The sequence below is a fragment of the Rhinoderma darwinii genome, chromosome 3 (genome assembly GCF_050947455.1).
Source record: "Rhinoderma darwinii isolate aRhiDar2 chromosome 3, aRhiDar2.hap1, whole genome shotgun sequence".
Classification (NCBI taxonomy): Eukaryota; Metazoa; Chordata; class Amphibia; order Anura; family Rhinodermatidae; genus Rhinoderma; species Rhinoderma darwinii.
Genome location: NC_134689.1, coordinates 205,210,398 through 205,224,796, shown reverse-complemented (window position 1 = coordinate 205,224,796; position 14,399 = coordinate 205,210,398). Strand labels below are relative to the sequence as shown.

The 14,399-nt window shown below is 45.9% G+C and overlaps 1 protein-coding gene across 2 annotated transcripts in view; it reads right to left on the bottom strand.

The window, feature by feature from the left end:
• The window catches only part of COG5 (component of oligomeric golgi complex 5), a 383,955-nt gene that overhangs the window by 226,122 nt on the left and 143,434 nt on the right, over positions 1-14,399 (bottom strand). For both annotated transcript variants that reach the window (XM_075857265.1, XM_075857266.1), the window contains exon 7: positions 1,395-1,525. In XM_075857265.1, the coding sequence (XP_075713380.1) occupies positions 1,395-1,525 (131 nt within the window). The remainder of the gene's footprint in view (positions 1-1,394; positions 1,526-14,399) is intronic.

Below are 14,399 nucleotides of genomic sequence, written 5' to 3'. Positions count from 1 at the left end.
TGGACGTCCAAAAGAATGGGAGCGCTACTTCGTCATCACCCTCCCATTACTATCGCGTCCTAACTACCTCCACAGTGGGCTGGATAAGCGATATGATATAGAGGTTTGATTCAGCCTTACCTCTATGTGGCTTGTAAGCTTTACCAAATCAGGAATGCATCTATAATGTAATAGGTCTCAGAGGACATAGAGAATGTCGCATCATCTGGCATTTAGTTAGGAGAAGGATGATATATAACTAGATAATTTAGCCACTCAATGTACCATATAGGTATACTGCACAATCGGATGTTGAATTACCACCAGTAATAGACATTGAAATATATTAAGGTATAAGCATCTTGTATTTGTATGTTATATCTCCAGTTAGTCCACGGTGCCTAAAGCCTCTATATATTTTGTATTCATATGTCAAATCTACCCTTAGATGTACAGTAAATATCTATATGTCCCTATGGCCAGAGTGGGTAAACGATTTCAGAGAAAATAGGTGTAGTTTAAATTTTCATTAAGACCTTCTGGTGTCACTGATCTGATTCTAGGAATCCAGCGACACTCCACTCGTAACAGGTCCCTATCCCAGTTGCCTCCTCTCGGATTGGGTTTAATATATTGTATCCCCTGAAATTTGATGGCTTTTGGATTCCCTCCATGCAGTGCCCAAATATGTCTGGCAATTGGTGTATCTTTTTTGTTGAGGATATCATTGTAGTGATCCCTTATACGTCTCCCGAATTCTCGTTTTGTTTTGCCTATATAGTCCATAGGACATGAACATTTGGCCATATATATGACCCCTTTTGATAGACAGTTTCTAAATTCTCAATTGGTGTATTCTATGCCTGTGGTTGTACTAGCAAATGTCTTGGATACTCGTATGGAGTCACAAGCCAAGCATTTCCCACATTTATAAGTACCACTGGGTCTTCTATTTAGCCAACAGTTTGTTGGAGGTGCTGGTCTATATTTAATTGATAAGTAGCTTCCACCATTAGGCTTTATTCACATCTGCGCTAGGGCTTCGTTCTGTCTGAGCTTTCCAAAGGAACGGAGCCCTGACAGACACAAACGGAAACCATAGGTTTCCGTTTCCATCACCATTGATTTCAATGGTGACGAATCCGATGCCAATGGTTTACGTTATTCTCCGTTGTGCAAGGGTTCAGTCGTTTTGACGGCATCAATAGTGCAGTCGACTACGGTATTGATTCCGTCAAAACGCCATTGTAGAACTGACAATTAGTGGTAAATGCAAAACCAACTGGTTTAAATATAATAATTGTTACAAATATTGCATGTGATTTTGTGCCATTCGGAACAGTAAGATATTACATACTGTATTACTTTTAAAAAATAGTAAATCAATACAGATTACAGTGAAAAGATTCATTTACCTGGGTCTCAACCCCCTGCTCCAGCAAACGCTTTGCCTGGTTTTCAACTTCAAGGCGCGCTCTACCAATGAAGAGTAGATCATTCTCAATTACCTCTATTCCTGAAAGGTCCACTCCCTGAGAAAGGTAGTCTAGAAAACAAAAAATATATTTTATATGATAAAGTAAATAACTTAAATAATAAATAGTGACAAAAATTCCATTCTGCTGCAGGAGAGTCTACTATTATATTTCTTTCAAGCAAATGTGTTGCAGTATAACAAAACTCAACGTGCATGCTATTAAAAAGGTGCATTAACACAGGGGCGTACATTGTACAGGATAGGAAGGGGAGTCATGGCCATATTTGCACAGTAAATGCATACATAAACAAAAAACAACAATGTATGTATGCTGTAACACATTATATATATATACACATATACACACACATACCTCTTAACTTTCAAGTACCGCAGACAGGGACAACCAAATTTTTTTCCTTGTTAAGCCACGCCTCCAGCTCCACCCATACACACCCAGTTCAGCCCACACAGTATCATGCTTCCATAGTGCCTTCCCACTGTATAATGCCCCCATAGAACCCCCCCCTACACACACAGGGGCGTAACTGGGAAAGACTGGGCCCCATAGCAAACTTTTGACTGGGTCCCCCCTCCCCTGGGTGCCACACACAGCCCCCCTTGTAGATATTCTGCCACACAGCGCCCCCTTGTAGATAATGCCCCCTATAGAAAGTGCCGTAAAGCCCCCTGTAGATTGTACTATACAGCCCCCCTGTAGTGTCACACCCAATTGTAAATAGCGCCCCCCACATTCCCCTTTTAGATAGTGCCACACAGCCCCATTTGTAGTTAGTGCCATAAAGCCCTCTTTGTAGTTAGTGCCATACAGCCTCCTGTAGATAGCGCCATACATCCTCCCACCTATAGGTAGTGCCATACAGCCCCCTTCCTGTAGATAGCCCCATGTAGCCCCCCTCCTATAGATAGCGCCATACAGCCCCAACCCCCCCCCCAGAAAAAATAAATAGCTTGTAGCCTAGTTAAAGGAGTTGTCCCACAATACACATGTATCCCGTATCCACAAGATAAGGGATACATGTGTGATCGCTGGGGTTTCGACCACTGGGACCACCAGCGATAATGAGAACGGGAAACCAAAATTCCCCCGAAGTGCTCCATGAGAAGCATGGGACTTGCGGGGTCTGTGTCCATATTGTGTGTCCGGAAGCTCCATAGAAATTAATATAGAGCCGGCCACGCATGTGCACAAGCCCCCTGTAGATGATGCCACACACACCCCCTGTAGATTATGCCACACCCCCATCTAGATTATGCCACACACAGCCCCCTGTAGATTATGATACACACAGCCCCCTTGTAGATGATGCCACATACTCGACCTGTAGATAGTGCCAGATACTTCCCCTGTAGATTGCGCCCAACCCCCTCCCTGTAAGTAGAGCCATTGTGGCTCCCTCTATGAGCGGAATCCTCGGCCAGGCGTCGGCAATACTCTGGCCGGGGATTCCGACGCTCCAGGAGGAGCCCCTGACTTCATTGTCCATATACATATGGACAGTGGCGTCGTCAGTGGCTCCCTCTATGAACGAAATCCCCGGCCAGGCGTTGGCAATTCTCTGGCCGGTGATTCCGCTGCAGGAGGTGCCCCTCACGTCACTGCACTTGGACAGTGAACTCATGGGCTACTCCTGGAGCGCCAGAATCCATGGCCAAAGCGTTGCGGATGCCCTGGCCGGGAATTCCGCTCATAGAGAGAGCCCTAATTTCACTGTCCATATAAAAGGCAGTGATGTCAGTGGCACCTCCTGCAGCGGAATCCACAGCCAGGGCGTCGTCAACGCTTTTGCTGGGGATTTTCGCTCCAGGAGGAGTGAAAGGCAGAGCAGGAAGCGGATAGTTTCCTGCTCTTCCATAGTATTCAATTGCATCCGCATCCTGAGGACGCAGATACAATTGAATGTAGCAGTTGCCGGGATAGTCCCGGGATAGTAATTTACGGGGCTCTCTCTGTAAATTCGGGACAGTCCCGGCAAATTCGGTACAGTTGGCATGTATGCACATGTATCTCTTATCCTGTGGATAGGGGATACATGTGTATTGTGGGACCACCTGCTCTGCCGTAGTGTTTAATAGTATCTGCATCCTAAGGACGCAGATACTATTGAATGTGATGTCGCTACAGCTGTAGCAGCCATAGCGGCTGCTAGTGGCACCACCGGGCATGGGGGGCCCGTGACGGCGGTCGGCACTGGTCCCCTCATGCTCCGGGCCACGTAGCAGCCGCTATGGCTGCTACAGCGTTAGTTATACCAGAGTATAATGCCCACACAGATGCCCCATACAGTATAATGCCCCATAGCTGCCCCCATACAGTATAATGCCCCATAGCTGCCCTCATACAGTATAATGCCCGAATAGCTGCTTCAATACAGTATAATGCACCAATAGCTGCCTCCATACAGTATAATACCGCAATAGCTGCCTCCATACAGTATAATGCCCACACAGATGCCCCCATACAGTATAATGCCCTTAGCTAATCTTATAGTGCCCCCTATAATGCCCCCTTCGCTACCACCATACAGTATAATGCACCATAGTGCATAATGAAAAAAAAACATGGGCTACATTCACATGATCAACATCAGTTTTTCATGGCCGTTTTGCATCAGTGTATCTCCAAATTTTAATCCATTTCCAGTCCGTTTGTCCGTTTTTAATGGCCGTTTGTCATCCGTTAAAAAGATGAATGGATATAATTTGTTGTTTTTTGTCCCAACCCCCTGAAAACACCACAGGGCCCCTGTAGGTAGTACCAGTGCCCACATACTACCATAGTGGACACATCTACTCAAAGAAGGGGGTTTTATTTATGTTTCCTTTTTTACCCATGTTTTAATAGTAAATTCATTGGAGTAGGAGCAGATTAAGAGAGAGACAGGGAGAAACAAAGACGCTGCTGTGGTTTCTGGTAAGAGTTATATCTCATGCTACTGCTTGATGTAGAAAATGTGATATCAGTTAGGCTCCACGCATGACAGGTGACTTTTCAGAATAAGCTAACAGCAGTGACACTATAGTGGCAGACCATGGCATTGCTATGGGGCCCAGCTCTTCTATGGCATTTGTTTTGTTTCACCACATTCCGAGATCCATAACTTTTTCATTTGTGTGTCGATTGAGCGGTGTGAGGGCTTATTTTTTGCAGGACGAACTGTAGCTTTTTTTGGTACCTTTTTTTTTTTGGTACGTACATACAACTCTTATTTTGAGAGCTAAGGTGACGAAAAAACTGAGATTTTGGCGGTTTAAATTCTCTCTGGGCGTTGTACAGAAGAGTGTATGATGCTGACCAATCAGTGACCAATCAGCATCATACACTTCTCATTGTTTCAGCCCAGCTTCTTTCACTGCACAATCACGCTGGGCTGGAACAATGAGAAGTGTATGATGCTGATTGGTCACTGATTGGTCAGCGTCATACACTCCTCTGTACAACGTCCAGTTGGTAAAAAGTAAAAACACAGCCAGTTGTCTATTAAGAAACTAAATTAGCATAAATCTAAAATTGTTCATAACTTGCTCAAAAATGATTGTTTTTAAAAATAAAAAGCACTGTTATCTACATTACAGCGCCGATCACATTATGTAGGAGATAGGGCACTTATAATCTGGTGACAGTGCCTCTTTAATAAGCAGCTGACACCCGCAGCATATGAAGCAGGTTCAGCGCATGAGCCTGCTGCATACATTAGCCTATGCACCACGACATGTTATTACATTGTGGTGCGCGAAGGGGTTAATGCGCAGTGGATGGTGCAAAGCGAAAAATGCAATTTTCCTCTGATATGTCAGCATGTACATAATATGTTGTGCCCTGTTTGTGCCACTGAAGACAAATACCTCATAAAATGTTAAAGCGGGTTTTCCGGGGTATGGCGATACAATATATGTGGATGTAAACTGATGTTTGGGTATGCTGTAGGGCTCAGAATGGAGAGAGAACCATTTGGCTTTTGGAGCGCAGATTTTGCTTGGTAGTAGTTCTGTATAAGGTTTTACTGGCATTTCAGTTTAAAATGTTGGGGGCATATGTAAGCTGGGCAGAGTAAATCAGGGCATAATAAGGTGGTATAATAATGGGGTAAATAAATAATAATCCGCAGATGTGTGGCCGGTGTTACACTGATACATGGTGCCCAATCTTATCCGCTTTTGGAACACTATGCACATTTTGCGTCGCTATATTCGGAGAGGCAGAATGGTTTTATTTTTTCGCCAACGGAGCTGTGTTAGGGCATATTTGTAGTGGGACAATTTGTAATTTTCATTGGTACCATTTTGGTATGTCATAGGCTTCCGTACATAGCAGACCAGAGGCCATTCTCTGGCCTCCGGTTCCCATGCCAACCATCGGCACCCCCCAAGATCGCATCATGGGGGAGGGGGTGCCAATGTGCTAGAAACCTGCTGAAAGCAGCGGCGATGGACCGCTGCCCGGAAACACAGAGACCAGGGCAGACACCCTGCACAGTTAACCACCCTGTGGCGGTTAACTTTTAAAGTGCAGACGTAACTGCACGTCAGGGTGCACATCGTAACTTCTCGCCTGGACGCGCAGTTACGTAAAGGTGCGGGAAGGGGCTCAAATCAAAGGCCTCGACTGCCCATGTCTGTGCTGTATAAACAATAGATGTCGGGGGTCTCCGCATCCATACAATGTAAGATGGCGGCGGTCAGGTGGATAAATCACATAACCCCTTCCTCGGCTGCCTCCGATTTTGCAATGGCGCTTAACATAAGCCGAACACCAATTATTTATATACACACACACATATATAATACACTCTCGCTTTGTTACACATACAGGGCAACATTAACCCTTTCATGACCAAGGGTCATTGATGCCCTCTGTCAAATTTTCCATTTTTGATATGCACTTATTTAAACGATAATATCTTTGGAACCGCTTTGAATATCACAACAATTTTTTTTTTATAGGACTTATGACATTTTCATTTTCTAGATTAATTAAATTAATTCATTCAGTGTTTTTAATTTTTATGAGAAGACAAATCACTAAAATGTTTTAAAAAAAGTGAAGAAGACTATATACACACGACCGGGAAGAAAACGGCAGTCAACAACGAATCAACGGTCCGTTTTTCATGGCTGTTTTGCATCAATGTGTCTCAAAATTTGAACCCATTTCCTGACCGTCTGACCATTTTTAACCGGTATTTGCCATCCGTTTTGCATGGACGTTAAAAAAAAAAATGGATGAATTTTATTTGTTAGACTTTTATGTCCCAACCGCCTGAAACCACCACTGTGCCCATGTAGATAATGACGCAATACCACTGTAGATAGTGCCACTTTGCCCACATAGATAGTGCCGACTGAGTGCCCACTGTAAATAGTGGCACAGTGCCCACATAGTGCCAGTTCTCCTTGTAGATAATGCCCACATAGTATCGCACACAGTGCCCACGTAGATAGCCAGTGTCCCCGTTAGATAGTGGCAATATAATGCCACAGTACCCATGTAGATAGTGCCACACCCCCTGTACATAGCAACCCCTGTAGATAGCACCACACCCCCTGTAAATAGCACCACATCCCCTGTAAATAGCAACATCCCCCTGTATTTAGCAATATCCCCGCTGCAGATAGCACCACCCCCCCATCCTGTAAATAGCACCACTGTAGCTCCTTGTAGGGGCCCCTGATGTCTCTGTCCATATATAGACAGTGACGTCATGGGTTAACTCTAAAAGCGGAATCCCCTGCCAGAGCAGGGATTCTGCTCCAGGAGTAGCCCCTGACGTCACTGTCCATATATGGATAGTGACACCAGGGGCTTATCCAGTAGCGGAATCCCCAAGACAGAGCGATCTGACACCGGGGATTCCGCTACTAGAGAGAGCCGCTGACATCGTAGTCCATATATGCATAGTGACACCAGGGGCTTCACCAGTACCAGAATCCTCGACACAGAGCGATCTGACACCATGGATTCTGCTCCTAGAGAGAGCCGCTGACATCTTAGTCCATACATGCATAGTGACACCAGGGGCTTCTCCAGTAGCGGAATCCCCGGTCAGAGTATCGGCCGGGGATTCTGCTTCTAGAGAAAGCCACTATCGTCATTGTCCAAATGGACAGCGGCGTCAGGGGCTCTCTCTAGAAGCGGAATCCCCGGCCAGTGCAATCTGACACCGGGGATTCCGCTCCTAGAGTCAGTTCAGGTGGTGTCATCTACAATGGGGTGTGCGATGCCATCTACAGCAGGGGGGGTTGCTATCTGCAGGGGGGGTGGCACTATCTACAGCGGGGATGGAGAGACGGCGGGGGCTCCCTCTAGGCTGGGAAATCCTCGGCCAGAGCGCTGGCCGGGGAGTCCGATGCTGGAGGGAGCTTAGGTGGCGCTATCTACAGAGGGTTTTGCGCTGCCTACAGGGGGTTGTGGGTGGCACTATCTACAGTGGGGGGTGTTCCGGGGCTCTCAAAGCCCCAGCCGACATGAGAGGGCAGTGCTGATCACACTGAAGCAGCACTGCACTCATTAAACCCGTTCCAGGCTGTCAACCTTTATACACAAGCTAACTGCATGGGGCATCGGCAGTTAGAACATATATAGCCATATGGCAGTGGTGAAGGGGTTAATAAATGTATATGGGCTGCCTGCATAACCAGGGTTTCGCAGAAAGGCTCTATAGCGATCTCCTATAATTGGACGGCCTCGGATTAACAAATTTAAGGTTGGGGGCATGGCCTGCAGCTCATGATGCCGGACGCTTGATCCCGGAGCACCGTGCCCTGCCACACAGAATCAGCTTCTGTGGGTGCCAATCGATGGGTAAAAAGTGGTCCAAAGTGTCCAAGATTGCCTCTACCTTACCTCCTGCTGCATCGTCATTGGACGGCTACTTTCTCCTGCGGCCTTACACACCTCTCTCCGCACTGCAACAGCTGCCATCTTTGGCCTCCGCATGCCGGCAGCCGACTGCGCTATTTCAGCCACCGCTCGACGGGGCTCCTCAATATAGAGCCTCAGAGCCAGCTGACCCCTGCTGAATCACACCTCACCCCATGCTACAGGGAAGGAGCGGCAGCAGACAGAGGACACCATGACCGCCATGACACATGCAGTGACGACCATGCAGGAGGAAATGGACTTCCCACTACCTGCTTCTGCCTCCCCACAGGTTAGAGACTCTGCCATTGTTCACCAGCCTCCATCTCCTAAGCCCCAAAGGCCTTTAAATAAGGACATGGAGACCCTTCCTCATTCCTCCCATAACTCCTCCTGGCAGAATACCATGGAGGACAATCTTGGGGATACCCCTTCTCTGTCCCTATATGCTCAGGCCCTACCAGTGTCTGCTTTAGATTCTGCATTGGACTCTGACCACGACGACTCTGTTATATCACCTGCTAACATTCCGCAGATGTGGAGAGAATGCTTCTCCCAACTTCCTACTAAAGGGGATTTCAAAAATATGATTGAAGAGGTAAAGGAAACTTTCCGCTCAGAACTTGCTACGGTTCGACAAGATCTACATAATATTGCCACAAGAATGGAGACCCTAGAAGACTACTATGATACTACTAGACGTTATGTCTCTGCCCTACAGACAACGATGCCTACTCAGGTCGCCTCTATCCGTGACAAGTAGCTTCAATATCAGGGTGAGGGGCCACCATGAGGCCTCGGGATCGGAGGACCTCCATCACACATTGGAAACCATCTTTAATAATGTCCTGGGAGCCCCACCCTCCCACAAAATATCACTTGATAGAGCGCACCGAGCGTTGAAACCAAAGTCGGTCACCGCTCAACCACATGATGTTATCTGTTGTGTGCAAGACTTTCGCATCAAGGAGGATATTATGTCCAAAGCTAGACAGTATAAACACCTTGCATTTGAGGGTACTACCATTCAGTTATTTCCAGATCTCTCTTGGATTACTCTGCAAAAACGGAGGCTACTACGCCCTCTTCTCGCTACTCTACGTGATCACAATATCATCTATAGATGGGACTTTCCATTCTCCCTTACTGCTCGAAGAGATGGCTCCTCAATGACTCTGAGAACCCCGAGAGACTTACCCCACTTTTGTGATTCACTGGGATTACCCATCCCCAAACGACAAGATTTGGAGACTCCTCTGCCACCCTCGCCTGGCAAATGCTCAACAACAGAAGGAGGCACTCTCCTTCCAAAGGTTCCCAGCGTCAATGCTCTCCAAGATTGGCCCCTCCATGATGGTCGCTGGAACCCACTGTTTCCTGCACATCTCTTGCAGAGGGTCTTGGGCAATTCCTGATTGGCACCTTCTGATTATATTTGAATGTTTATTATTCTTTAAGGCTGACTTAAGCTTACATTTCTTGTTTCCTTTAACCTCTTAAGGACACGGCCAAGTTTGGACCAAACAATTTTTTTATATTTCCCTCTTTGCATCCCGGCGCTCATAACGGTTTAATTTTTTTGTCCGACGTAGCTGTATGAGACTTTGTTGTACTTTATGTAGGTACCATGTTTTGGTACAATTACATTATTGTTTAAATTTCTATAAATTTAAATTTTGGCAAAAATGTAGAAGAAAAAAAAAAAAAGCAGATCCGCTGCAGTTTTCTTTCTTTATTTTTTTTTTACCCCATACACCGATCATCATAAATAACGTTATACATTTATTGTATAGGTTGTTACGGATGTGGCGATACCAAATATGCATATATGTTATCTCATGTTTTGGGACTTATATTTTGAAAAATGTATTATAAAAAGAATTGTATTTCTATGTATTTTCTTTACTAGTTTTTTTAATTTAACAAAATAGAGGGATTTTTCATTTTGATTTTTAAACTTTAATGTACTGGCATATCTATATGCCAGTACATTAGCCTGTGTACTGATTGTACACAGGCAGTAGTTAGGACATACCTCAGTATGCCCCAACAACAGGAAATATGGTCAGACAGCCCTGGGGTCTTTCAATGGACCCTAGGCTGTCTGCCTATACCAGATACAGCCATTGAACGCGTCACAGGGATTTCCTGTGGCGCGACCAAAGGGGAGACCCCCTTCTCCCTTTAACTTTGAATGCCGCGATCAGCTTTGATCGCGGCATTCAAAGGGTTAACGGTGGAGAGAAGAGGTTTCTGTTCTCTCTGCCGATAGAGCGTGGCTCCGGCTGTGTATTATAGCCGTTGCCCCGCTCATCATGGCGTGCGGACACTGGCTGTCACACAGGATGAAAATACTCGTCCTGAAGCGCCAAGTAGCTGCCGCTCAGGACGAGTATTCTCGTCCTGTGTCGGCAACCAGTTATATATGTGTTGTGGCAGGGCAGGGCTTCGCGGAGGTTATTTGGTTTGCTTACCCCCTATCTATTGGTTGTGACTTATACCACTACCGATTCCCCTTGTCACTGCTGTAACCTATACCCCCCAATCTTTGGGTACATGTTTTGCAGTTCACTCTCTGTAATCGGAGGAAATTGCAGATAGTAATATTTTATTGCTGGCTTCTCTGACCTGCCTCAATAAAACCCACCCCAGGGTAGTCCTCATTGCCTGGTCATAGACTATATTCATTATCTGTTACGTATTGCTTTTTCAATGTTATTGAGGATATATGTTTTTTTTGTCCCCTGTTCTTTTCTGTTCTTCCCTGTTACCCCCCTCCCCTAAACCACTTTCTGTATTAATAGACAATGTGGTCCAATAAATTGTTGACCCTACGAGAAGGCGGATGCCGGGATGACCTGTTGACGAAGACATTTGATGGATGCACGTTTCTACATAACCGTGAGTTGTCTACACTTACACTTTCATCATTAGCTTTAAAGCGTCCACACATATCGACATGGTTAACTTTATCACACTTAATATGAAAGGTCTCAAATCTAAAGTGAAATGCCGCCTAGTCCTTAGAGAACTGAGGTCCCTAAGAGCAGATGTTGCTTTTCTACAGAAGACACATCTGGACTCCATGGATTCGCTACGCTTTGCACAAGGAGTTGTTGTGTACTCTTCAGGCAGTAAGGGGGCGGGGTTTGCTATTTTAATATCTTGCACATGCCCACTACAGATTCACGCCTCCCACCTAGATCTACACGGTGGATACATTATCTTGGAAGAGTACCTGTCTGGTCAGCCTATGGTTCTTTGAAATATTTACTCTCCTAACACATCCCAAACTGCTTTTCTGCGTAAGGTCCTCTCCAAACTACAGAACCTATTTCGAGGGACGTTGTTGATAGGAGGTGACTTCAACATCCCTTTTTCAGCATCAATGGACTGGGTCTCCCCCTCACGAAGCACCCCTTCCCCCGCCCTCACTGGACTCTTTACCCGCTTTAGGCAATTGATTAGAGAACATCACCTATATGACATGTGGCAGGTAGACCACCCAGCAGACAGATCCTACACCTTTTCACACACTCATAATACCCACACTCGTCTAGATTATATCTTTGGTAACATTCCTGCCCTTCGCCTACTGCGCTCAGCAACCATTCATCCCATATCCTGGTCAGGCCATGCACCAGTTTCAGTTAATTTAACGGTTGGTAGACCCCCAACTGATGGACCGCCCCTAAATCAAGTCGACAGTCAAAACCCCTACACTCAGGGACAATTTCTGCACACGTTTACAGGAATTTTACGAACATAATGAAAGATCGGTCTCATCTATTTCCACTCTTTGGGAGGCCCATAAGGCAGTGCTTCAAAGATATAGCATGGCTATTGGCTCTAGGTTAAAAACAGACTCTAAGGCTAAACGTACTGTACTCAAAAAAAATTCTAAATTAGAAAGGGCGATGGGGGACCACCTGGCTGTGTCGACCCTGTGGAGACTAATTGAGGCTCGTGCACATCTCCAGGATATCGCCATGAAGGGAGTAGAAAAGTCACTCTACACTAAACAACGGTACTATGACAGGGGCAATAAAGTCCATACCTTCCTCGCACGACTACTGAGGGATCAAAAAACTGAAAGTCTTTGAGTCATTGAAAGCCTACCTATCCTCCTATAACCTCCAAAAACTGACTTGCTGAGGAACTTTCCTCTTTGAATGCCCGATCTCCTCTGAGGAGCTGTTGGAAATCCTGAAGAATCTGCCAGGTGGTAAAGCCCCTGGACCGGATGGCTTCACATATATTTATTATCAGACCTTTGAAGAGATCCTGGTCCCAAGGATGGTCTCCTTGTTTAATTCCTTCATACAGGGCTCCCCCATCCCTCAGACCTCCTTACACATCACCTTGATCCCTAAACCGGGTAAAGACCACGCGGATTGCGCTAATTATAGACCCATAGCTCTTTTGAACTCCGATCTTAAAATCTTCACGTGACTCCTAGCTAATAGACTTAATGTTTGGCTTCCCTCTTTGATCCATAAGGATCAAGTGGGTTCTGTCCCCCTTAGACAGGGTGGAGATAACACAAGGTGGACCCTCTACCTCATTGATGTTCTGAACAGACAGGATGAATCAGCGGTTCTTCTCCGCCTTGATGTCGAAAAGGCGTTTGATCGCCTAGGGTGGCCCTTCCTGTTTGAAATCATGAGCACTTATGGGATCTCTGGTCCTTTTCTCACGGCTCTGCATGGTCTTTACTCTGCACCAACAGCGGCCATTAAACTACCGCTCTCCACCTCCCCTCCGTTTCCTAATTGGAACGGTACGTGCCAGGGATGCCCATTGTCCCCACTTTTATTTGTGCGCTGTATAGAGCCCTTAGTGGCTCAGATATGCCAATCTCTGGACATAAAGGGAGTTTTGATACATGACAGAGTTTAAAATCTCACTATTTGCGGACGACGTTCTCTTGACCATCACGAACCCCCACATCTCCTTACCTAACCTCACAAATATTCTCCACACATACGGGAGGATGTCGGGCTATAAAACAAATATAACTAAGACTGAAGCACTCCATATTAATATCCCCCTGCATACCCTCCAACTACTTAAACAAAACTACAAATATAATTCGAAAGAAGTGTCTCTGACCTATCTAGGGGTCCAACTCACCTCCTCGTACACCTCAGTTTATAGGGCTAACTATCCCTCTCTTTTTGCGGAGTTACGTAGATGTATGGCCAGGTGGAGCTCTCTCCCTATGTCCTTTTTTGGACGCATCGCGGCGGTCAAAATTACTCTACTACCTAAAATGCTATACTTTTTTGAGACGCTCCCAGTGGCGGTGCCCATGTGAGAATTGAGGGCAATGCAATCTTCCACCCTCAGATTCATATAGCACTCCGGGAGACACAGAATCCCTAAATCTGTTCTACTATCTAGTAAGTCTACTGGAGGTCTATCTGTCCCTGACATTGCAAAGTATTATTGGGCGGCTCACCTCCGTCGCATCCCATCCTGGGCGTCCCTTTGAGCTTATAATAAGTGGACTGAAATGGAAAAACTGTTGATGGCTCCAACTCATCCCAACTCCATGCTGTGGGGTGGCCCCCAAGTTTTGCCCTAATCTACCCTACTTGGACCTATGCGATTTAAAAGAGAAGTATGGGAGGTGTGCAAGAAACGCTTCCCTTTGGCGTCGGAATGTCCCCCCTTAACTTCCAGGTTGTACACTCCCTCTATTCCGGGGGGAACCACATCAAGGATGGCCCGACTTTGGACTGGGGCTGATATTTTCCACCTGAACTATATGGTTAACCCCCTCACACTAGAACTACACCCATTTTCTTACTTCCAACAACATCATAATATCCCCTCCTCTGCTTTTTTCCACTACTTGCAAATTAGACACTACATGCAACATACCTTTGGATCCGTCCGGGTCACTACGCCTACCACCTTTGAAAAGTTATGTCACCACACCACCACAACTAAGGGGCTTATATGCGGTATTTATGCCATACTGCTCTCTCCGGATAACTCCAATCCACCCATACATAGATACATGACTAAGTGGGAACCCATAATTAGGCAGATCTATTC